The sequence below is a fragment of the Python bivittatus genome, unplaced genomic scaffold (assembly GCF_059951505.1).
Source record: "Python bivittatus isolate LINGU-HERP-01145 unplaced genomic scaffold, Pbiv_v1 ctg000020_np1212, whole genome shotgun sequence".
Classification (NCBI taxonomy): Eukaryota; Metazoa; Chordata; class Lepidosauria; order Squamata; family Pythonidae; genus Python; species Python bivittatus.
This window is the reverse complement of record NW_028277030.1, coordinates 37,004,972-37,029,283: the sequence shown is the minus strand read 5'-3', so window position 1 is coordinate 37,029,283 and position 24,312 is coordinate 37,004,972. Positions and strand designations below refer to the sequence as shown.

At 38.9% G+C, this 24,312-nt stretch overlaps 1 protein-coding gene across 1 annotated transcript in view; it reads left to right on the top strand.

The window, feature by feature from the left end:
* Positions 1-24,312, top strand: part of COL21A1 (collagen type XXI alpha 1 chain) — a 117,230-nt gene that overhangs the window by 5,518 nt on the left and 87,400 nt on the right. Inside the window, exon 4 of the mRNA XM_088137181.1 lies at positions 20,755-20,880. Within this exon, the coding sequence (XP_087993307.1) occupies positions 20,793-20,880 (88 nt within the window). The 5' untranslated portion in view covers positions 20,755-20,792. The remainder of the gene's footprint in view (positions 1-20,754; positions 20,881-24,312) is intronic.

The window sequence follows — 24,312 nt, the reverse complement described above, 5'->3', positions numbered from 1 at the left end:
GATCTTGTGCCCCCAGCTCACTCTGCCAATAAAAAGCAATACCTTTTTTAAATGACTTGCTACAGAAAACACGTCATCTCTCCTGGAGGCTACTTTACTTGTCACTTTAAGGCTAGTTTCATACATTGTTCTGAAACAATTTTTTATTCAGTCATGTTTATCAAACATGCCATGATGGACTGGGCTTCCTAACACATTAAGCCTTAATCCATGGTTTATAATCCATATTGGATGGATTTTTATTTTATTTTATTTTATTTTATTTATTCATTTATTTATTTATTTATTTATCAATCAAATTTATCACTGCCCATCTTGTTAAAAAGTGACTTTGGGTGGTTTACAGAAGAGATAAAATCAATTAAAATACAATATAAAAACAATCTTAATAAATTCCAAGAATGATGGGAAATTGGCAAATAGCTCAGGGAGTGTCATCAGGGCGCTAACCACCTCCAGGGACAATTAGAGCTCTTATCGCCCCATGCAAGCTGGCAGAGCCAGGTTTTTAATCCTTTCTGGAAAACCAGGAGGGTAGGAGGCTGCCGTACCTCTGGGGAGAATATTCCAATGAGTGGGGGCAATGGCAGAGAAGGCTCTCCTCCTGGGCCCCGCCAGCCAACTTTCTCGCACTGACGGGGTCTGCAACATGCCCTCTCTGCCTGACTGGGTGGGACAGGTTGATGTAATGGGGATGAGATGGTCCTTCAGGTAACCTGGACCCATGCCATGTAGGGCTTTAAAGATAATAACCAATACCTTGAAATGTACCTGGAACCAAACTGGCACCCAATGCAGCTCCCGCAGTAAAGGTGTTATATGTGATGTCCTTGGGACATCCAAGATTGTCCACATGGCTGCAATTTGAACCAGCTGTACTTCCGGATACTCCTCAAGGGTAGCCCCATGTATAGTGCATTGCAATAGTCTAATTGAGAGATGACCAGGGCGTGAGTGACTGACCAGCTCTAGCTTGTGTTCTGTCGAGTTCAGCCCTTGTTTTCCTCCAGTGGTGCTCTAGACATCTCTTAATCCTTTTCAAGACCCTCAACTCCTCTGTAAACCACAGGGAGTGTTGGGTTCGATGTGTTAGGAGAGATTGCACGGGCACGATCTTATCCAAGACCTCAGCCATTTTCCTATTCCAGGTAGCATCTAAGGCCTCCGCTGGACCAGACCCTTGGGTATAATCCCCACCTCCCTTTGGAATCCTATTGGGTCCATCAGTCACCGTGGGCGGACCAGTTGAATAGGTCCTGCCTCCCTGCAGAGGGGGGTAGCATAGGAGAATCTCAGGGCCATCACGGCATGTCCATGACAAGGGGGACAGATGTAATTCCTCCTTCAGATCCCATTGCCACTGCTCTAACAAGAAAACCAAGTCTGGTGTGAGACCACTGTCCTGACCTGGGTCACAAATAATCTGGGACAGACCTATAGCCACCATGGTGGCCATGAATTCCCGAGTCACCTCTGAGGCACGCCCTAGGGATGGCAGGTTGAAGTCCCCCAAGACCATAAGTCTGGGGAACTCCACCACCAGCCCCACAATGGCCTCCAGCAGCTCAGGCAGGGAAATTGCTATGCAGCAGGGAGACTGGTAGAGCAACAACAGTCCCAACTATTCTCGCAAGCCCAACTTCAGGAACAGGGTCTCACAACCAGCTACTTGTGGAGCAGTGCCTCTGAAGGCCAACAGAGATTCCCAGATGACAACTGCTACCCCTCTTCCCCTGCCCTGGGGTCTCAGCTGGTACCAAACCCTAAACCCGGCTGGGCACATTTCTGAAAGGGGCAACCCCCCTCCACAGCCCAGCCAGGTTTCGGTGAAATACACCATATCACCCCACTCCTCAGTGATCAAATTGCATATAAGGAGGGCCTTGTTAACTGACCTGGCATTAAGAAGCAGCAGCTGAAAGCCAGGGCCACTGTGGGTCTGCTGTCTAGGGCCTGGGTCTGAGTCCAGAGGGCCGGAACATGCCACTGGTAAGATACTGGGGTGTCTTCCCTGAGGGTGCACCCTCTGACTCGCATCATAACATCCCTGCCTGTCACCACCTAAGTGGTATAACCTGCCCTAAACCCCTCAGGCACTCCAGTTCCCCCAAATCCTGAATCCCTGACTTCCTTATTTAGGGGAACCTTCAACCATACAATAACAAACTCCAAATCAATTGCGGGTGTGTGTGATGGGTTCCCAGGCACTTCAGCTATCACTCTCAGCACCATAGGGCCCCTATCCCTCCTCCACTGTGCCCCCTCCACTGACTTCTCTCGCTAGTTGGAAGGGGGCACCTGATTCACCCCTCTCCACTTTCCTTGACTCTCACTCGGGGCGGGGTGAGTATCCTTGCCATGCTCACACACTCACCCAAACACCCTTGGGCTTCCCTCCCTGTCTCTCACCCTAGGGAGGGAAGCCCAACTATCATCCCCTGGAGGGATCCCAATGCTCTGACCAAGAGCAGCCCACCGATTCACAGGTCCTTCAGGCCCTTTCTGGCCACAGTCGCTGTTCAGACACCAGTTAACCGGCCGATATCCTGGTCTCAGGCCTGCGCCACGAATCCTCCAGCCAGCACTCAGGCTGCCACCAGTCCTCTGGTGCCAATCTGGCTGATCTTTGGGCCCTCCAGGCATGTGGAATTGAAGCACCCGCAACCACCACAGGCTGGCTCCAAATTCTCTCCCTGCGGCCCGTTCCCAGGGTCTTGCTAGTTGCCACTTGCTGCACAGCGCCGTACTGGGCCGCTCGCCACCAGCGTTGGAAGTTTCTTTCCTGCAGCCCAGATCTCTCCTTGGGCTCTTGCTGCCCACCGCTCGCTGTGCCCTGCTGCGCTGGATCGCCCGATGCAACCACGCCACTGGGCACAGGGCTCCAAGTACCCCCAAACCAACAGTTCAGTGCTTGCTGATCGCCACCTGCTGTGCTGCATTGCGCCACACCACCCAACACAACCGCAGAGCTCCGCCTGGCCATACTGGCCTCTGCTAAGCTCCGCCAGGCAGATGGCTCCAGGGCACCCCAGAGCTGATAGTCTGGTGTTGGGGAGCTGCCAGGTCACTCAGGTAAGCTAGCAAATAAGTTTGCAGGGTGGAAATAGGGTATATGAAACCCATAACCACTGTTCAGAACCTAGTGTTGTGGTCAATGTTCACTCCCGGTTGCCATCTTGGAACTGCAAGTCACAGGAACTTGGATTCACACAATATGCTTGGCCAAAACTAAATAAATGCTTACCACAGTGATGGCAAACCTATGACATGCATGTCAAAGGTGACACGCCATGATGTTTTAGGTGACACACCAGTGTTCACCAGCACCTGACAACAACTATTCTCCCTGTTTGAGATACCAGAGAAACTGAATTTGTTTTACTCGTATTTCATTTTTGTAATTATTTGGCTTTTTTTTATATAATATATAATATATATGATAGGACTGTATTTTTTTTAATAAATGAATATGTAAAGAATTGTTTCTCTTTTGTTTGGGGTGGGGGTGACATGCCAGCAGAGTCAAGTTAGGCATTTTCTGAATTTTTGACACCCTGAGGCAAAAGATTAACCATCACTGGTTTAGCAAAACGTTTGAGCCAGTGAATCAGCAAAGAGGAGGAACTGGATCTGAAGAATAGCTATATTTTGTTTCCTACCAATTTTTTTTTTCTTGTAAAGCATAACCCAGAGCTGGAAGTAGGAATTGTAGTTTCTTGATGATAATAATGTTCCTAATATTATTGCTGTAGTATGGTGATTAAATATGACATTTTGTCTCTTATGGCATTTAGAATTGACTTTGTGGCTTGTAGCTCTTGGGGGTTTTAATCTGATACCTAAAGGTTTTAACCACAGTTGTAAAAATATTGTAAATACATCAGTCCTGCAATAAACTGGACAGTTCAGTTGGCCCAATAAAATAGTTGTGCAGCATTTGGGCGACCCTGGTTTGGCAGGGCCTCTGGCTACCTAGAATATGAGTAAGAAAGCATATGAAATCCTGGCAAATGTACGTATGGTCTCATAACTCTTGAAATGGGATTGAGCAGGATACTTATCGATATAGCATTGGGAGGAAGGTTATTTTGGCATGGTCAGAGGTAAGCGGTTTCTTTTGAAATTATTCCTAGATCTTGGATTGCCAGATGCTTAAAAGTGGAAAGAAAACAGTCTTACAGTAATGCTGATTAATGAAAACCTCAACACTTTATATCAGTGTTTCTCAACCTTGGCAGCTTTAAGCTGTGTGGACTTCAACTCCCAGAATTCCCCAGCCAGCTAGTTCCTACACGCCTAAATGCTGTTTTGTAACTATAGAATTGAAATCAATAGCACAATTCAGAGTAATTAAGTTTAATTGTTTCCTATTTTTAAAAGCCTAGGAAAAGCTGGAGCAAAGTTGGCTTGTTATTCCATCTGTAATACAAATCTTTGTAGGCATTGTGCAACTATGGACTGGAGGTTTGCTGAATTTGGTTGAAACATACTTTGCGCTGATCCCAGTGCTTCCAATGTAACTTATATTTATGAAAATAAGTTTTAGCTATAATTTTCTCAGTACAGATTATGTATATATTTTGAATATGTTAGTCACACTAAGGTCCGCTCCCCCTGTTTTTTGTGATAAATGACTTTTTTAGTGCTGGGCCCAATATCATGCTCCCAAAATAGGATAGCTCTGTTCTATGGTTAATGTGGATAAGGTACCAACTGGGGGGAAATTTAATGTTCCCACTGTATGGCACCTTTTATTTCCCAAGTCTCAATAAAGCCAAATAAAAAGACTTGAGACGAGGCTTCTTTAAGATAACAGATGTATTTTGATCAAGACACAGCTGGGTGACCCCAATCAACACATTCAGAAGAGATGTTGATGAAATCACACCTCACAAAACAACATCAAAGGCTTTATAGACATGTAAATCTGTAATCAGATAGTACATCCCCTCATACCCATACAAGGGATTTTTGGGACGGTCTGAGCAAGTGAAAGGTGGTTCTTAGGAAGGTAAACTTAAATGTAACTTTTTCTTCTGGTTACCAAGAGAATGGCATAAAAGATTTTTCTTATCTCTCTCTGGAATGCAGGGCCCCACGACTGTTGCAAACTTGGTAAAACAAACAACTTGTACTCAGCTAATTGCTTATTCGAAGACAATCGGGCATTCAGCAAAGAGATAAGGGGGGGGGGAGAAGAAACCAGTGCTCTTTACAAAGCAAAAGCAAGTTTTAACCCTTTAGAAATAAAATAGAGTGCACTGTTACAGGTATGGTTAAACATTATGTGAAGCATATATATACTGTATATATATAAAATATAAAATTGTGTATATATAGAATATAAAATTATGTATCAAAATAATGCCCTTCACCACCTTGAAGTTGGTTGCTCAATAGAAGAATATATCCGTGTATGGAAGAAACATGAAAGGCATTTCAGGAAAATCTGTGCTAAAATGTTTTTTAAGCAGGAAGTGACATGGAAGCTGAACCCTGTCTTGTAAAGCCAAGATTAGCAGGAAGCCAATGTTAGTCAGTCCCTTGAAAAATCTTGGTTTGAATGTCCTGAATATTGGTGAATTCCTATTGATCTGAGATAGGGTGAAAAAAGAGCAAAGAAAGTTGGAAAAAAGATAGGAAATGGAAAGTGGAAGTAAATGTGCTGCAAAATAGAGCTACTTCAATGTATTGGAATTATTCCAGTTTAAAACAGCATTACATCTGTTAAATTATTATCTGTGGCATCAAGGCTCAGTTTCCATGTCCATTGGTAGCCCAGCCTGACTTAATATACCTGCAGGCTGTAAATATCTGCAGTTGATCCAGCATAGTAGGTATTATCACTTGAGAATACCTCATGAGTTTTGTGTGGAAGTGCCTTCAATGGCACTGATTCTTCACATCCACAAGGGGACAATGCTGGCTGGGGAATTCTGGGAGTTGAAGTCCACACATTTTAAATTTGCCACGTTTGAAAAACATTGCTCTAAGAGATTGCTAATCTGAGGTTACTTTTTTCTCCTTTTCTTCCCAAGCAGATGCTCACACAACACATACTCTTTCACTCTCCTGATGTGCTAGGTTTTGCTTGTCCCTATATTGTATTTCCTGTAAATAATTCTTCTTCCATTAGTGTTATCCAACCTGCTTCTCCTAGTCATTGCTCAGATCAGATTCCCACTCTTAGGAACATTCACATGCAGAACACTTCCATCTCCAACATTTTGCTTACTGCTTGTTTCTGACAAATGAACATCTTTGGGGTCAGGGTAAATATTTCTTGAGATAAAATGTTTAATAAGTTTAGTGTTCGGTTTTGCTTTGAGACCGCGTAGGAGGGAGTGCTTGGCTCCTCTCCATAAAGCCCTTGACAATGATGTTCTGTGAGCAACTTTGCTCTCCCTTGTTCTCACTTTGTGATTGTTTGGGCCCTGGATTACATATTTTGCTCTGTGGCAGGTAAATGGACTCCTCGTCGTGTATTTGAGACAAGGGCAGGCAGAGGGTGGCTTCAATGTCTCTTCCAATTCTGTGAATCTGGACTTTCTAAATATATTTGGTATTAGCACTTTCACTTTAACCAGATCACCTTACCTGTCTCCTGAGAAATCTATATGCGGGCCAAGAAGCAACAGTTAGAACCGGTCATGGAGCAACCGATTGGTTCAAAATAGGGAAAGGAGTATGACAAGGCTATATACTGTTACCCTGTATATTTAACTTGTATGCAGAGTACATCATGAGAAATGCCAGGCTGGAAGAATCACAAACTGGAATTAAGATTGCAGGGAGAAACATCAACAACCTCAGATATGCAGACGATACCACCCTAATGGCAGAAAACGAAGAAGAACTAACGAGCCTCTTGATGAGGGTGAAAGAGGAGAGTGCAAAAGCTGGCTTGAAACTCAACATTAAAAACACTAAGATCATGGCATCTGACTTTTTTTTTGTAGATGACATTCAAAAAAATATTATATCTAATTATTTGTTTTATCCTCCACCCTACTTCCAAAGGATGCTGGGGGAACACAACATTGAAACCAAGAAAAAAAAATCCACAATAATAAAAACTTAGATCAAAATCAGTATAGTATTTAAAATCAAAATCAAGATAGACATCTATAATCAATCAGCTAAGGCCTGCTGAAATAAAATAGTTTTGATTTGTTTATGGAATTAAAGTGAGGGGGGGTGCATGTATTTTTTTGGGTGGATATTCCACAAAGTGTTCATTGTGGAGAAGGCCGGCTATCTTGTTCAGGCCTTGTGTGCTTCACAAAGAGAGGATGCTTTCAGCAGGTGCTGTCTAGAAGATTGGACTTACAAATAGATATCTGGTCCTCCTCCACCTTATTTGGGCCTTCAGAGGGGCCATAATGATTAGGCTGGTTAGGAAAGCTTTTGGTAATATGAACATTTAGCCTATCCCTATAAGTGGTACGGTCATACTATGTTGGTTAGATGTTTTATGTGACTGGGTTTTTAACCTTATGTTTTGGCATTCTGCAAGCTACTCAAAGCCTATGGAAACTTAGCAGCACAGAACCCTCAGTTAATAAATAAATAAATATTAATTATAAGTCACCCTCCCTGTTGCTACTGTGGTCATCTGCTTCAAACTGATGCCTCCTGTGATGGAATACAGTAGAGACCCAGGTTCTCAGGAAGGAGGGAGCGTATTCAGGAAGGAAAAAGGGGAGGCAAGAGGCAACATAGTCCAGAGCAGGTGCGTGGGAAGAAGAGACTTAAGATAGCCATTCCCTAGATTCTCCCAGAGTATATCTATTAGGTTAGCATAGTACAGGTTTAGTCCAGCAAGATTCTGTCTGTGTGGTGTAAGTAATAAAGAACTGAAGTTGGCTGGATTGTTTCTCTGTTGTTCTTGGACTGGGCCTGACACCTCCTCAGCTTCATCGAAGTTCTTTTCAGGTGTTTGCATGCATTCAAGTTGGGTTAGACCAGTGTTTCTCAACCTTAGCAACTTTAAGATGTGTGGACTTCAACTCCCAGGATTCCCCAGCCAGCATCCTATCCTTTTGGAGAAGTGCAAGTGGTATGATGGGATTCCCTGGTGTTCATATAAATAGTATCATAATGATTATCTGTACTTAAAAAACAAAGATCAAAGTACTGAACATAAAGATGCAGCTGTATGTATTGTGCAGTTCTGTTTTGAAGGTGAGTAGAAAGAATCTACTAGCGAATCGTTTTGTATTGTGTAGAGCTACCAGATCTGACTTGCAAAAAAGAGTCAGTTTTCTGTATCTCATTGCTGCCATCTGGTGGTTGTCTGGATTTTGTACATCAGCTTTAGTATCAGTGTAGATGGTGAGAATGGGCCCAGCATAATTGCAAATGTGGCAGTCTTGCACTCAGTTTCTGTCAAGGCTTAGCTTGGTTTTTTATGGCATTAATAATAATGTGGAATGTGGAGGGAAAGGCAGAGCTGGCCAGATGAGGCTTTGTGTAGTTGCATGCAGAGTACCAAATTATGTTACTTTTGTACTGTAAGATCAAAGAATTCATGAAATGAGGATAAGTAGAAGAAGCATTCCAGATTGGTTCATGAATATTATAAAAACAAGTCATTATTTTTACAGATTAAATGATGCATAAGAATAGATTATCCTCTGACTGGGCATATGTTGTTTCAGGAAGAACGTATTTGGCAATTATGTTAAGTTGTAATTTCTCTCCTTTAGCAGTTGGACTGGGGCTTTTTACATATGTAATGTTTTGACAACATTTAAAACATGTCAAGAAAAATTCCCCACAGCTTCTTTATAAAAGAACTTCTACCTCTCATAGGTCAAACATTGCATTAATTATGACAAATATTCTAAGGTGTCTAAATGCATTAAGTTTGAATTTAGCTTTAATATTTTTAAGAGCAGTTCTCATGTAGATGTTTATTACAAGCGGATCATGAATGACTCACAAATACTTCTAAATAGTTTATGACCAAATTTTAGTTCTTAGTGAGTTCAGTAGATGTATGACATTCCACAATGGAATTCTGTGGTTACAATGAGACTCCTGTGGTTGCTCTCAGTATAGTTAGGGCTATCAGATCTGGGCTGAAAAACTCCAGATAATCATTAGATAACAGTGATGAGTTAGATGTCTTTTATATCCCTTTGCTGCTATTTTGTGGTGGTCTGGATTTTGCAGATCTAGTAGTACTACTGAATGTGTTTATTATATTATTTCAAAGTAAAACCTGAAACCATTCTTCATTAGTATCAGTTGATGCAGGATAATGTTAGTCAAATTAGACTTTCAAGTGGACTAGGTGCTCTCAGCATGAAGCACTTTTTACAATATTGCAACTCATTCTTCAGAAAGGTGGTCAAACATCTATAAGTGTGAGGCTGCCAAGAGAAATTAATCTGGTTCCACTGTGGTGCCACATTTTAAAAGTGGGTGAAGACTTGAGTTGGACATCTGCTCTAAATCTTCCTTCTAAAAGAGATCATAGTTGTTTAAGGTTAGGATGGAAAGAGACATTTCTCTGTTGCCATCATAGTGGTTGGAGAGATTTACCTGGTCACAACTGTAGAGACTATTTTTATTCACGTGGACACCGGACAATATGCCATCTGCCTGTCTGTCTTTTACACCTGTTTCAGATTGCTTCCAAAGGAAGGATTCCTATCAAAAGACATTGTGGAGCTCTACCATTTTTTCTTTTAATGTACCTTCTGTGGAAAGAGTCGTGTACCAAGGGTGGAGCAGCAGGGGTGGCAATAAAGGTTTGTGTTGTCTGCCGACTCGGGGACAATAAGGAGGCAGCTATCTGGAGGGTTGGCAGTGAGTGTGGAGTCAGGTCTCTGCTGACAAGTTGATCAGATGTCTGGGGGTTGGTGGAGCAGCACAGCAGTGATGGAGGAGGGGGATGTTAAAACATGATCCATTCAGGGTGTCAAATATGCTAGGTATGCCTCTGTCTGGAAAGAAGCATGAAAGGAAAAACAATGGGAAAAGATAGAAGGGCTACAAATAATGGAGCAAATGTTGATTGGAGGCAAGATCAATCTTGCAATTTATAATTCAGTTAATTGGGGAAAGGAACCAGAAGACTAGAACCCATCCCCTCCAGCAGCCAACAGTCAGATAAGCAGGGATCAACACCAGACAAACAATCAGGCAGAAAACAATAATCAAGGAGCCACCAGGGAGGAAAAGCAAAGCAAGCTACTATATATAAACAGGGAGGAAACTCCACACTCACTTGCACTGATTATGTTACCTTGTTGGATAATAAAATGTCTGCAAGCAAAGAACCAAGCTCAGAGAGCACCAAGAACTCCTCAGTTAATTGGGTCATATATAGAAACTTGGGATTTTCCAGTATCCTCAGAGCAACTGGCCAAACTTGCCACTGAGAAGTTTCTTGTAGCTAGTAGACAAAAGTTGCTATTGGAGATAAGGGCTTTTTAATTTTTCCTTTTTCTTTCTTTTTAGTGCTGAAATACCTTATAGTCCCAAGGAGTAACTTGCTATGTTTTATATCTCTTCCCCGATGTAGAAATAAATTCATTGCCCTTCCTTATTTTGGACCAAGTTCTAGAACTGAAAATGTGTTGCTGAAATGCAACATTGAAAATAATTCAACTTGGACCATCATTCCTTAGTCTGAAGATGAGTCATCCACACATGCCTCTTCCTCTCTTCCTCCTTACATATTGTAGTTTAAATATTTGTGAGTTGTTAAACTATTATTTCAAATAGACACAAACTAGGAAAGTGTAATTTAATCTTAGATTATACAGTAAATTGGGATATGCTGCTTTCCTGAATTGGATCGTGGGCTTCAGATGGTTGGCTGAAATGTTAGGACTATGTTCTAACTTCCCACAATTTTTAAGTGTCCTTCCTGTTCTGGTTTTCTTTGATCATGGAATGCTACAGCTTGCAACCTGGAATGCTTCTATTGTAAGCTATGATTGGCAAATCAGTTTCAGGGTTGGAGATGACTTTGACTAGCCCTATCTTTAGTATGTGTCCTATTTGGAAGTCCTAACAAAAGATACGGGAATTTGGAGGGGGGAGGGAAGAGAGGACACCAAGTGTTAGCATGTTTGGTGAATTTAGTCAAGCTTTTCTGGAAACATAAATTAAACTAGCTGTGGAATTATTTTCCAATGTTGCTCTTTTTATGCAGATGGAGAAGTTTTAAGTTTTTGCAGTACCCAAGGTTTGGTTCATTCTCCACCATGGAAGCTTAGTGTGTGATTAGGGGCTGAAAGGCAATAACTAATCTACCTCACATGGTTGTTGTGAGGAAAAAAATGGATGGTGTGCTCTATTCATTGCCTGGAGCTTTTGGAGAAGAGGTGGGAAACATTCTAATGAGTAGTCAGGGTAGTTAAGAGTTTATAATTGCAGAATCAACACTGAAAACGGAATCAGGTTGAAGTTGGGTGAAGAAAGTTCTTGTACATAAACTGGTAGAACATAAGGTACAATGTGTTTTACTGTGAATATAGTTATCCATACAGGGTGTGCTCATTTATAATCATCACCCTACTTCCAAGCTGTTGTTACTGCTGGATTTAAGTCACCTTGAAAATACACCTATAAAAATATTGGATTTCTGGCCTAGAGAGTGTTCTTTTTTGATCCTTGGTTTTCAAGAACAATTAATAATAATCAAACTATCTTTCTAACAGTTCAGAAAGTTCGGGTTTTTTTTAATGAAAAGTATTTCAGTTTTGTAGATGAGCAGAAATTTGCAATCACGTTTGAGTATTTGCCCAGCTTAACTGTTCATATATACAGGCAGCCTGTTCAGTCCATCTGTCTGTTAATACTCTTTGTTAGTCTACAACTTCGTGATTTTTTTATTCTTATGTATTTTTTATGTATTGTATCAACTTATACAGCTGCCCAATTGATCTGTGATTCAGGGCAGTGATGATACCAGGCACCTCTGCCTACAACCATCTGCCTTGGTGTTAGCCAATCTCTCCGTCTCTCCTGTATTGTATATATTTTGAATTAGTATTTTTTAAAAAGAGCATCAATAATTCAAGCATTGTATAACCCCATATAAGAAAGTATTTTCTCTGAGCTTTCCAGCCGTTCAGCTTCATTGTAGTATTATATTTCTACCCTGGTACAGTAGGGGAAGCATTTGGTAGAGGTCCACTGACAGTGCTGAGAGTTTTCAGTTCAATGACAACGTTGTTAAGCCATATATATTGGTTCAGATTAAATACTTCGGTTAATTCTCCAGGGTCTCTCGGAATAGTTGCTGAGTACCCCTTTTCCCACTTACTGATTAGCTTGCCTTATTTGTCTCGGATTCAGGAAAGTCCTGTAGAATCTCTTGGCATTAAAGAGGATTAAAAAAAGAAAGAAAGAAAGAAAGAAAGAAAGAAAACCCTAACAAGTTTTTTCATCGGTGATATTAAATCATGATTTCCAGAAGCCACTGACTTAGCTAGTTCTTATAGTCACCATTTTAAATGAACCATTCCGGCATGCCACATAATCCATTTACCCTGTCTCATACATGGCTTCCAACAAATCACGCATATCAAGTCAGAAGTGTTCTGTGCTGTGGTCAAGGCTTCTCCCCACTTGCTGCTTAATGGCTTATTCTTCATGTTATCTGGCATAGTGTAATCTTAAAGTGGGTCAAATTCAGCAGTCACTACAGCTTGCCAGAACAAATTGCATTTAGCAGTACAGTCCTTCTGCCTTGCATCAAATACTGGAGCACTACAGGAACTTCCTCTGCTGTAGACAAGGAGTCTGTAGGTTCAATGGCCTTTGTTGAGTCATATCAAAAATTGAAGTTGAATCTTTCCCAGCTTTTTTTTAAAAGTGTATCGAAGTTCTTTTGGCTCCACTAGGGATGTTGGAGAACTTCATTCGGCCCCTATTTTTACGTCAACGAACCTCATTTACACTTTCTAGACTACTGTGTACATTGGAACATGGCTTTTATTCTGCATTTTGCACATTGCCAAATTTTGTGATGCAGCTTTCAGCACAACATTTGCAGGCCAAAATGAATATATTAGGAAAGTTACACGGACATGGATATGTTGAAGATTACCTATGAAAGCAAATATGAACTGTCTTGCTTTTTTGTTAAAAAAAATATCACAGAATAATGTATATATTTGATGAAATAGATGTGTGATGGAGTTCAAGTAAAACTGAAATGAACTGAATTCAGATGGATCTGTATATTCCTAAGTTCCATCTTGGATAGAATGTTTTCAGTGTTTTAATCTTTCAGTCTAAAATGTTATTATTAGTCATCCATCCTCTTTTCCCTAAATAATAGAATTTAGCTGTTACATATCCAAAGTAATAAATTTGACATTTTTGTGTTGTATTGTTCCCACAATAAACAATCAAACTTCATTTCCAAATAGTTTGATTTCAGCAAAAACAGCAAAGTAAAATATTGAATTAAGTCAAAAGCAGTGAAAGATATTCACAAATTCAGAGTAGTCAACATATAAATAAATGAAATACAACCCATATAAAACTAAAATAACATTTCCTGAAAGAAACATCAATTAAATTGTGGAGTCTCTCCCTGCAAGTTTTCATTCAAATAATTGCTTCTAATCTTGACAAAAACAAATAAAAAGGAAGCAATCTTTATAACCCCATACTTTTAAAGCCATTCAACAGTTTGGTTCCTGTTCATTTTTCCCAGTATGAGGCCTATATACCAGTTTCTTTTCAGATTTTCACATGCAGTGTGATTTATCTGTATATTGATCATCTTAAGCCTTAACCACATAAGTGTGACATCAACTCTGTTCATGAACTAGCCTGCCTGCCTGCCTGCCTGCCTTCCTCAGGAGTTTGGAGCCAAAAGTAGGCAAGCTCAGTGCAATCCTTTTATATATGGTGACTGTATAGTAAAAAATCTGCCCTAGAATTTGAGATTCAGTCTCTTCTGGATGGAGTTGCAATTCCTCTGAAATAGCAGGTTTATAGCTTGGGAATGCTCTTTGGATTTCAGGGTGGCAGTAGTGGCAAAGAGTGTGTTTGCACAGCTACTTCTAATACACCAGCCGGGTCTGTCTGAGAGCGGTTCAGACTTGGCAACAGTTATTCTGTCTTAGTTACGTTATGTCTTGACTACCTCAGTGTGCTCCATGTGGGGCTGTATCCTTGAAGAACACTCAGTACCTTCCCCTGAAGTAAAAGGCAGCAGCCAGATTGCTAAATGGTACATAATACTGGGGGCCTCTTACTCCATTGTTGAAAAATATTCATTGGTTGCCAGCTGTTATAGGGGAACAATTTAGGTTGTTGGCTTTGATTTTTAAAACCTTAAAGCCTTGAACCTAGTATCTGAGGACTGCCTATCTCAGTAGGAACCTTCCCGATAATTAAGTTCAGGGAAGGAGTATCCTCTGAACGATCCCCTCACTTTCTGGGATCTGCTGGACAGACCCATGGTCTTGTGTTGCTCTGAATCTATGAAATGCTTTCTTCCAGGAATTATACACACATTTAGGAAAGGAGTCAAGTCCTTTATTTCTGCTAGTTTTTTTCCCCAGTTTGGCTATGCTGATGGTTGATTTTAACAATTTTTATTAGATGTTAACTGTTTATCTTCTTTTAGCTGCCTTCAGTACGCTCTGAATAGGAATTCAAAATACAAGTCATAATAGAAGAGAAGAAAGAGTGCCTTTCCTTAGGCTGTTAGCATCTATCACTTCATTCTGTCTAAATAAATAAATGAAGTATAACTGAGGTCTGGTCCTCTAGATTTTGTATGCCTTTTCATCAACTATCTCAGTGCTTTTTTAAATAGGTTCCCGCATGTCTGCCAAGTGTAATGTAATGGCTTGGTTTTGAAAGCTCTTCACATCAGAGTGCAACATGAGAGAAGTTAACGCTCTCTTGGGACACAGGCTGCTCTGGATGAACTTTAACTTATTTTCTGGAACACTGAAAAAAAGGCTGAAATCATACTGCTTGAATTTTAAAATTAAGAAGGCAGGCTAACAAAAGGACAGTAAGAAACTCAAACTCAGTAGCTTTTTAGGGCTTGTGGATCCACCAAATACAGAAGTTCAGGCTGGAAGGCAAGAATGAGATGCAATGAGGAAGCTAAGAAGAAACTGCCATTTACTATCCTTAGGATTGGATGTGGGCTGTTTTGTTTTCCACTATTCATAATTGAGAAGGATGTTTCATTTTTTGTTTCAGGGATATTTGTGGTTTAGGGCATCAGTTGGAATGACCCGAGACGTTTCTTATGAACTGCAAATAAATGTGTTGGGTTTTTGGAGGAAAGCTGCTTACAGGTTCTTTACATAGGTACTCTTTGAGAGTCTTTTCTCATTAAGATTAAAGGTCCTGCCAGAATGACTGAATGTAACAATCTTGCTGAAATGTGGAGTTAGGAGAAATTTGCAGTTCCTTCCCTGGCTGTATGTTCAGTGAAATTCTGTACATGTGCACTTAGTGTTCAGGAAAGCAGTTGGCTTCTAGGCACATAGGGAGAAATCTTTTAAGATTAATTGAAGAAACTTCACTGAATGCTGTGAACTGTATGACCAGATCGCCTGAATGAACAACCTTGTCCAGTGAGTACCTTGTTAATGGGCTTGTTTGTCCTCGCCATATCTGAAATTTTTTGTGATCCTGGAGAAGGATCCTCTCTTGTTGGCTGGAGTGGGGAAATTGAATTTCACAACTCTATGATTCCCAGGTGACATGTATCACTGTTGCTGCCTCTTATAGGAGAAATACAGGATTGGGCCCTGGGCTTATTTTGACAAAATTCATAAATAATAAGCTGATTCTGAATCTTGCTGTGGAGGATTCAGAATTCATTAACTGCAGTTGATAAATAATTGTTCTCTGTGGCAAAGGGTTTTGCATCAGTTTGCTAAAATGCTTTATCTAGAGTTCCTCCTGGGAAGTGGGCTGAGTCCTTGGAATGGATTGAATTTAAGAATTTCACATGCATTTAAAGATTTATCCACTGTCAGTGATTATTTTTTTGCGTATGAATAAAGCATGGGGGGTTTGATTCCTCCATGCTGGGCCTTTAATTATATTCTAGGTAACATTACTTATGAGTGAAGTAGAAAGGCATGTTGCTGAAATAATAGGAAAGCAAAGGGCAGACGTCTTTAATAATCTATTCTTACTTCCCTCAAGTTGGTATTAGAATTAGAGTTTACAGATGCCTAGGAACCTACCTATTTGTGAAACTTGCTGAATGATATTTTTGCTACATTCTGCTGCTATAGTCCTCAGCAGGTTCTATTTTAAAACTCACAGTGCCATAGCAAGATTTTTGCAATAGAAGTTTGATAGATTGCAATCTTTAGCTGGTCTAAAACTGAACTGGCATGTGTTTTGATTGGAACACTGGCATATGAGAAAGTTGATGACTTTCTTCTGTATGTATCGCTTAACTAAATTCTAGCATTTCATCTAAATTGTTATTAGTTGTGTTGGGAGGAAGAACAGTAAAATAATAAAAAATGACATTTATTATGGCTCATTTCCCCCCAGGAGAATATTATATTGTTTCCTCCCTCCACTATATTGTCAACACAAACAAATGATGAAAGTAGCATTTTGTCATTGTATGTTGTTAATATTAATCAGGAAAATAGCAAGAAAGTAAAGTCTGAATATTGTCCCTATTACCATTTGCTGGGGGTAAAAATTAGAAGTTCCTGCATATACTTTAAATAAGAAGAAAAATATAGTAGATCTGAAAATGGATCTCCAGTAGAGCCATTGAGGGTGGGCAGGGAGTGCATTAGGGGTAAATGGCAAAAAACTCTGATTCTGTAGGAGCCTCTGGTCCCTGATCATGTCTGTTATGGCTTTTGGTTATAATTTATTTCAACTTATTTCTTCCTAAAAATTAGTGGCAAGTTTTTGTTTGGTGTCAGAAAACAATGTTCCATTTATACTTTAGCTAATGTTGGCCTTGCTGCTATGCTTCCTTATATGTAGCCGATCTTAATTCATGTCTAAAACAACCAATGTTTATTCATAGAGAGAATTTTAAAAATGGGTAACAGTAGGAGACCATTGAATTGCAATAAATAAATTTTATTGTATCTTGGACGGTGGACTGATGTATCTTGGACTGATGTATCTGGATCTGATGTATCTGGACTGATGAGTGAACTGATGTATCTTGGATTTCCCCAAAAAAACACTGTAATATAAAAACATATATATTACAGTGTTTTTTGGGAAAATCCAAGATACATCAGTCCACTAACTTGCTATCATAAACTCTAGGCAGTATTTTAGTGTAAATATGCAAGTGAAAGAAAACATCAGTAATGCCTCTTTGATGCTTAAAATGAAACATGGATAAAATCTTGCATGTAACTGGTCTGTTTAAATCTCATATAAGTAAATTTGAATTAAGCAGAGTAGGCACGCGATATGCAGGATTATATAGTTAAGGGTGAGTGCCATGCTTATATCCTCCCCTTCAACCCTCAGCCTTGTCATACCTCAGTGCTTCTTTCATCATTTGTTGATATGAGCAATATTATGGAGGAAGTCAGGGAAGCCATAATCATAGAAAGAAAAATTGACTACTACAGTTTATTGATTAGAGTTCTGAAAGCCTACGTGGTGTGCTAATGTTTATGGCAGAAACAGCTATCTTGGGTTAGTTAGGTCATAAGCCATTAATTTGGATCTAACCTATGACCTAGTCATATGTGTTAAACTTAATAGCCCTCTAGCTAGTCTAGGCTGTGATTCTATAACCTTCTAAGATGTGTTTTAAGAAGTGGTCCAGTATGTGGCATCCTACACAATGGTAGCTGTCAAATTGTGACAACATTGCTTTGAGGAAAGCAAACTTCTCAAGGACAAAGCCGGTCACGTAGTTGGTAAAATTCTTTCTCAGCCATATAACCAGGGGCTAAATTCTTATTGTAGCAAGGAGACATTATATAATTTGGGAAAGACAAAGAATAGAGCCAGTCCACGCTCCCTATTTATGGCCTGTAAGAAGACGGAATGGGAAGATTTCTTCTCCATTCTGCTTCCCATGTCTCATCCCTGGTGCTGATTGGCTCCCAAGTCAGTGTCCCAGCTTTCAGAGCAGCAACAGAAGCTGCTTCCAAGCTTCCTCTCTTCTCCGTCCCTTTTTCTTCACCCTGCTGCAGCCATAAAGGTGGACTCCATCTAAAGAGAGATCTGTGCATTAAACCTATAGATTTTGTTTCCTTTGAACCAAGAAACTGCTGTTACTTAGTTGTTCAAACTAGGCTGTAACACTAGAATAGGATCCTAATCCAAGATTAAAGCCAGTCTAGATATAATGAATTTGAGGCAAACCCAATGAAAGTAGCAGGGCAGGTAGTGAGCAATAGCAGACAAACTTAATATTCATATGTAAGCAACAAAGCATTGTGTATTAAGCCAAGGTCATTAGGTCTGTACTCACCTGAAATATAAAAATGGAGCACATTACAACTGTTAAGTATATTTGCATCTTATATCACTCTCCCTTTCCTCAAACAATCTTATCTACTCGTCATCAAACTCTAATACTTGTATTACTGTTTGTTAAATCAAGAGCTTGTCAAAAGTGGCTTCCTTGTTGTGTTATAGTCTTTGTTAATGGGGTACACATACTCTGCTGGATGAGTGCATAGTATATAATGGCCAATTACTCTTATTCCAGTTCCCTTGGCTGTTCTTTGTAAAAGAAAGGAAATGACTATTTAGTTACATAGAACTATATCCCTCAGGAAATTTATGTATGCCAGATTAAAATTTGGCATATTGTAAAGCAGGTCTGCAGATTTTTATGGTGCTTCAGAAGTTTTGCAATAGGTCATTGGCAGAGTTATTGGTACCGGGTCCTGGGTAAATAGTTATACCTTTCCAGAAATATCAGGAGGAATTGGTCATCATTATAAGTAATTGTTCCTGTTATTTATTTATTCATCTATTTCAATCTACATCATTAATTCTACTTCTTGTGTTACATTTCTGTTTTATAGATTTAGGTAAATGTTTATTTTCTGTATTTAACTCAAATGCCACAAATACTGAAGAATATTTTGGTGATCCGTTGTTGTATTTGGCACTTTACAGATACTGGCTTCAAGAAACTAACTTTCTTAATATTGATAATGAGGAAAGGAAAAATAATGATAATAGATAAGCTTTGAACAGCTAAATTTAATATCTGGTTAATCTGTCATTATAAAGCTGTTTTTTAGTAGATTTAGATTACAGAATCAACAAAATGATAGTTTGGAAGTGGGACCAAGCGTAGACTCAAAGTTGGCATAATTGAGCCCCTGCCAAGGCCCACACCACTGCCATTTAAATTGAGCCCTTTGACCCTCAGGAGAAAATAAACAGATTAAAGAGTGATAAGTCATACAAAGATGAAGTAGCATCAGTGTTTGTGGGATACCGTCCTAGTATGCAATAATGAGCAATTCACTTACATCATCTTACCCAGTTCCTGCAAAATCCTGAAGCTTGTACTGATTGGCTAAATAACAAATTCTTTTTAATCTGGTTAGGCCGTCATTGTAAGCTTTGAATTGGCTCAGCAAATAGAGTGAAAAAATGCTTCATGTTCATGTTACCTGTAAATGAGGATATACAAAATGTTTTGAATTTGAGGACTAAAACAAAATGTTTTGAATTCAAAACAATAGTTTCACATTGTTCAGATCGGAAGTATTTCAAGCTCAAACCACATCTGCTTTGAGCTTGAAAAGAGCTGCTTTGAACTGAAAGCAGTTCTGGAATAGTCAGAAACACTATTTCCGACTTCAAAGAACTATTCCAAATTTGAAATGTTTTGCACACTCCTAGCTGTAAATTGGATTTATGTAGCTTGTTTTGCCCTGAAATGTACTATAATTATTTGATCAGATTTATGTAATCTTTTGAACTAGTCAATGTAAGCCTGGTTCTAGTGAATTGTAGAAGAGTGTTTCATATTTTTCACATTCTTTGTGGGATTGTGCAAGATAAGTCTTCCTACTTATCCTACACATATGTAAGAGATGAACTGAAGTCCAAAATTTCTAGAAGGTACCAATTCATTGAAAGAATGTCTTAGAGCTGAACCTGTACTAGATTCTTCATATGATTTTATCTCATTTAGAAATGTTACTACACAGTTGGATAAAGTGTGCACATATTTCTGTATATCAGAGGCAATGTTTGTATTCTGGTCTATTTTAAGTTTTGGCATGCAGGACTTTATGATACTGTTGCACAACAGATTTCTAATAGTGTTGAGAATAGGTAGTTTATAGTTGCATAAGCGCTTAACACAGGAAGAATGTGCAATAGTTCCTCAGCTCCTTGTACACAACCAGGCTTGTATTCCATGCAGTTGGTTGTGTATTCAATAAATGGATGATATACCTGGGAATTTTGCTAGGTTGTGGGCACAGTGCAGAACACCTACACAGTATTCCAGTGTGTTGTAGATGGAGGCCTTACTGTGTTGACGTTTGGGCTGTTATGGCACTCAGTGGCAGAGGACCATATTGACACTATTTTCTTATGATTAAGGCCCTTCAGATAAGAAAAAAAAGCATTTTAGGTCTGAACCTTCAATCCTAACTCACTCAAGATAATTTAGTTATGTAATACAACTAGCTGAACTACAGTTACACTGTGATTAATCTTACAGGAAGCCATAATTTATATACATGGCTTTCATTTTTTTTATGTCATTGTTTTAATATTGTTGTAATACTGTTTTAAAATATTTTGTATTTTCCCCAGTTTATTTTAGGATTTGAAGGACGCAAAATACTGTATACATGGCAAAGAACATAACGTTTCTTCAGACAATTTTAATGTTCTTACTGCATGGTTGCATATTGGCTGAAGGCGATGATACAAGAGCAAGTAAGAATTTTGCTAACCAGAGCTACTTAATAAAATATAGAAACTTTCTTTAGACAGGTCTCCATCCTCTGTTCTATTTGATATTATCTCTACTTAATGTTGTTAATATTTGTGATTTCACATTGTAGTTTTTGCAGTTGTTTGATTACAATATTTGAGATAGTCCTAAGGAAGTCGTCTTTTGCTACTTATCCTGCAGCGTGGAACAGAACCTCTAGAATTTTATATTTCTGTATCTTCTCTGGTCTCATTGGTGTTTAAATCAAAATGAGAAAGCTTTCCCTGAGTTTGCTCTGTTTGCTCTACTATGAATATCAGGTCTCCTGTTGAACAAACAATGATCGGGTGGGCTGCAAGAACATACCATATTAGTTATCTCCAAACCAATACTCTTTCATGTAAATTATTCCATTTGGCTACATAATGTTAAGCTGAAAATGAATGATATATGTGAATTAAAGCTGCAGTACAATATTACAGCATGGAGAGAAGTCTGGGTTCAGGCTTAATCATTTCATTCCATTTCCATCTTCATATTTTCTTTCTCTCAACAATCTACGCCCATTAAGCCTTCACAGTCCTCAGTGGGCTGGTTTAAGCATTATTTATCTTTCTCAGTAATTTTTCTAAGGAAAGCTTTATTTTTTCAGAGTGGGATTTTTCTACAGCTGCTGATAGCTCCTTCTCATGCCTAGATGATACCATTTTGACTGCATAATCAGTGGCATTCAGAGTTCTTAGATGATGCATGTGCACTTAAATGCAAAAGTACTGGGATTAGCTGAGGATTCTTTGAAAATAGGCTTGATGGTGAATTCAAACTTCTTGTGTTTTGCTGTGCATTATGGAAATACCCCAATAGTCAATTCTTTAGACTCTTCTGAGAAAATTATACAGAATGGTGCCATGGAGAAGCAATGTGCCAACAACTTACAATATCTTGAAGCTAGCCTACACTTCATTTTATACATCATAATTGGTTAAAGCCAACAGTACAAATTGTGGAATTCAGGTTCATCTATATATTATCTTTGAAGGGCACTCTGTATATGCCTGATGTAATAGCAGTACAGGTAGTCCCCAGTTTAAGAATGAGTTCCGTCCCCAAGGTCTGTTCTTAAGTTGAATTTGTATGTAAGCCAGAACAATATTATTATATAATACTGTACAAGTAGTATTGCGTAATGAACTCAAACCATTGTATATTTAACTTGAACTTTGCTACGTAGGTTCCGTTCTTAACTATGGATTGTCTGTAAACCGGGCATTCTTAACCTGGGGACTACCTGTAGTTTTTTTTTTTTTTTAATATTCATTGAAAATATCATATTTTCAGAGCAGTTTAGAAGTTGACATTATAAAGTGCTTTTGAGTACAATGATTAAAATAAATTAAATGGCAGCAAAAACCATTGTAAACCAGTACAGATGTTTAAAAGCATGGACATTTTTTTTTTTAAGTCTTTATCTGGTACTTAAAATTAGGACGAGTTCCCCCTTGGAGAAAACATAACCAAGGTGCCATGATTGAGAAGGCCCTTTCAACCGTGGCTTCCTCAAGATTTTCCTATCAAGTGTTTCAGTTCTAAATGTTCAGTTACTAAATATATTTTAGAATTTAAAAGTTAGTATGCTAATTTTGCAATGCATTATCATGTCTCAAGGAAATCCTTTTGACTTGGGTCTAACTTACAGTGAACAATTATTATAAAGGACAGTCCTTTATTTCAGAAAGTTGTCCTTAGGATTTCTTTATTTTTCAAAAACTCACTTTTGTCCTTTATTTTGGTCATTTAACTTTTACCATACAAATGGTACCACTTAATTCACAGTTTTTCACAGTCATGGGAAAAATAAGGAAATTGAATTGTCTTTTTAGAATAAATTTACTTATACTGCTTGATTTTAGATATTTTTATTAGAATATGCGTTTTTGTAAAGTTTTTCTTGGTTTTGCTGTTAAATTTTCCTTTGTAAAGCAAAGTTATAAACATGAACAATTAATTTTTTTTATCCTTATGAACTTCTTTCAGATTTGCCCCTTTTTCAGATTTTTCCTTTACTTTTTTCCAAGAAAATATGGTCACTGTATGATCCCAGCCATGTGAATGTGCCTTGAGCTTATGACTCACCCTTTTGGTGACCAATCCAGTTCACTGTTACACTAACTGGGAAATAAGGTCCAGGGAACAAAACTTTTCTCCAAAGTTGCTTCCTTTATTCAGTCCCAAGCTCCATTCCTGGAAAGCTGTTAGGTTTCTTTTTAATGCAGGTTTGGGGGTCTCCCTTCCATCTCTGGGGTTATTTGGCCCAAAGGCCTCTTTGTGAAGTGGGGTGTTTCTGCATCCATCTGAGTATCAAGTTGCAGCCTTTGCCTTCGAGTAAATGAGTTGGCCAAGTATATTTACAGATAGTGAGTGGAAGCAAACCAGAAAGCTTTTATGGCCAAATAATGAGACTGAACAGATAATGGTCACCCTGACTAGGAATTATGGGATGTGAGAATCAAGAGAGCCATCAGGTTTGGGAAAACTGAGCTAGGATTTTAGTTTATGCTCTTCACATAGCCGACAAAATCCAGCACATTTCAATTGTTATAGTAACCTACTATTCATTAGAGCAATCAATTAACATTTAGTAAAGGAATAAATTTCAAATGGAAACCTAAGTAAATTATTATTTCTTTCTCATTCTCACAGTCCACTGTGTTGCATAATGGTATTGCTGGTCTTTTCTTCTTGTAAGATTGGGAAATATAGTACTTTTGCATCTGAGGGATATTTTCCCTGAATACAAGAGAATGTGGAAACCTACACACTGAGTATCATTTGGGAGAAGAGTATAGAAATGTTCTAAATAACTATACGGAGAACCCTGAATCACTGTCAATGTTAGCTAACTAATTCATTGTAAGCAGCCGTCAGAGCATTAATTGTAGAGAACCAGTAATGGGTATAAGGCAATGAGGGGAATTTTTGGATGTGTTCTGGGAAATATTTCCACAGGATTGGAGAGGAGTGTTTTAGTAAGTGCTTTCCCTCTAGTGAATTATTAAAACCACAAACTACTCAGCAGGGTTTGAAATGGTATTAAGCCACATCCTGTGTGGTGTGGAGAAAGGATGTGTATTGCTACATTTTCATTAGGCAGATGATTAATTAATCTGTTTGAAAGATCTCAACTCTCAAGACAAAGCATGATTCTACTAGTTTAATTTATTATCTAATAAATATAGCGAAAGCCATTTTATTTCAAAGAGAAAACAAAACAAACTTGTGACTGGCCAGTATTGAGCTTTTCCCAAGAAACTGAAGTCACAAATATCCTTTTAAACTGTACCTCTATATATGAAGTACAAAAATAGTGAATCGTGGGTTCCTTTCTATTTTTTTTTTTACTCATATGGAGTTATTCTTCCAATTATATATTTATT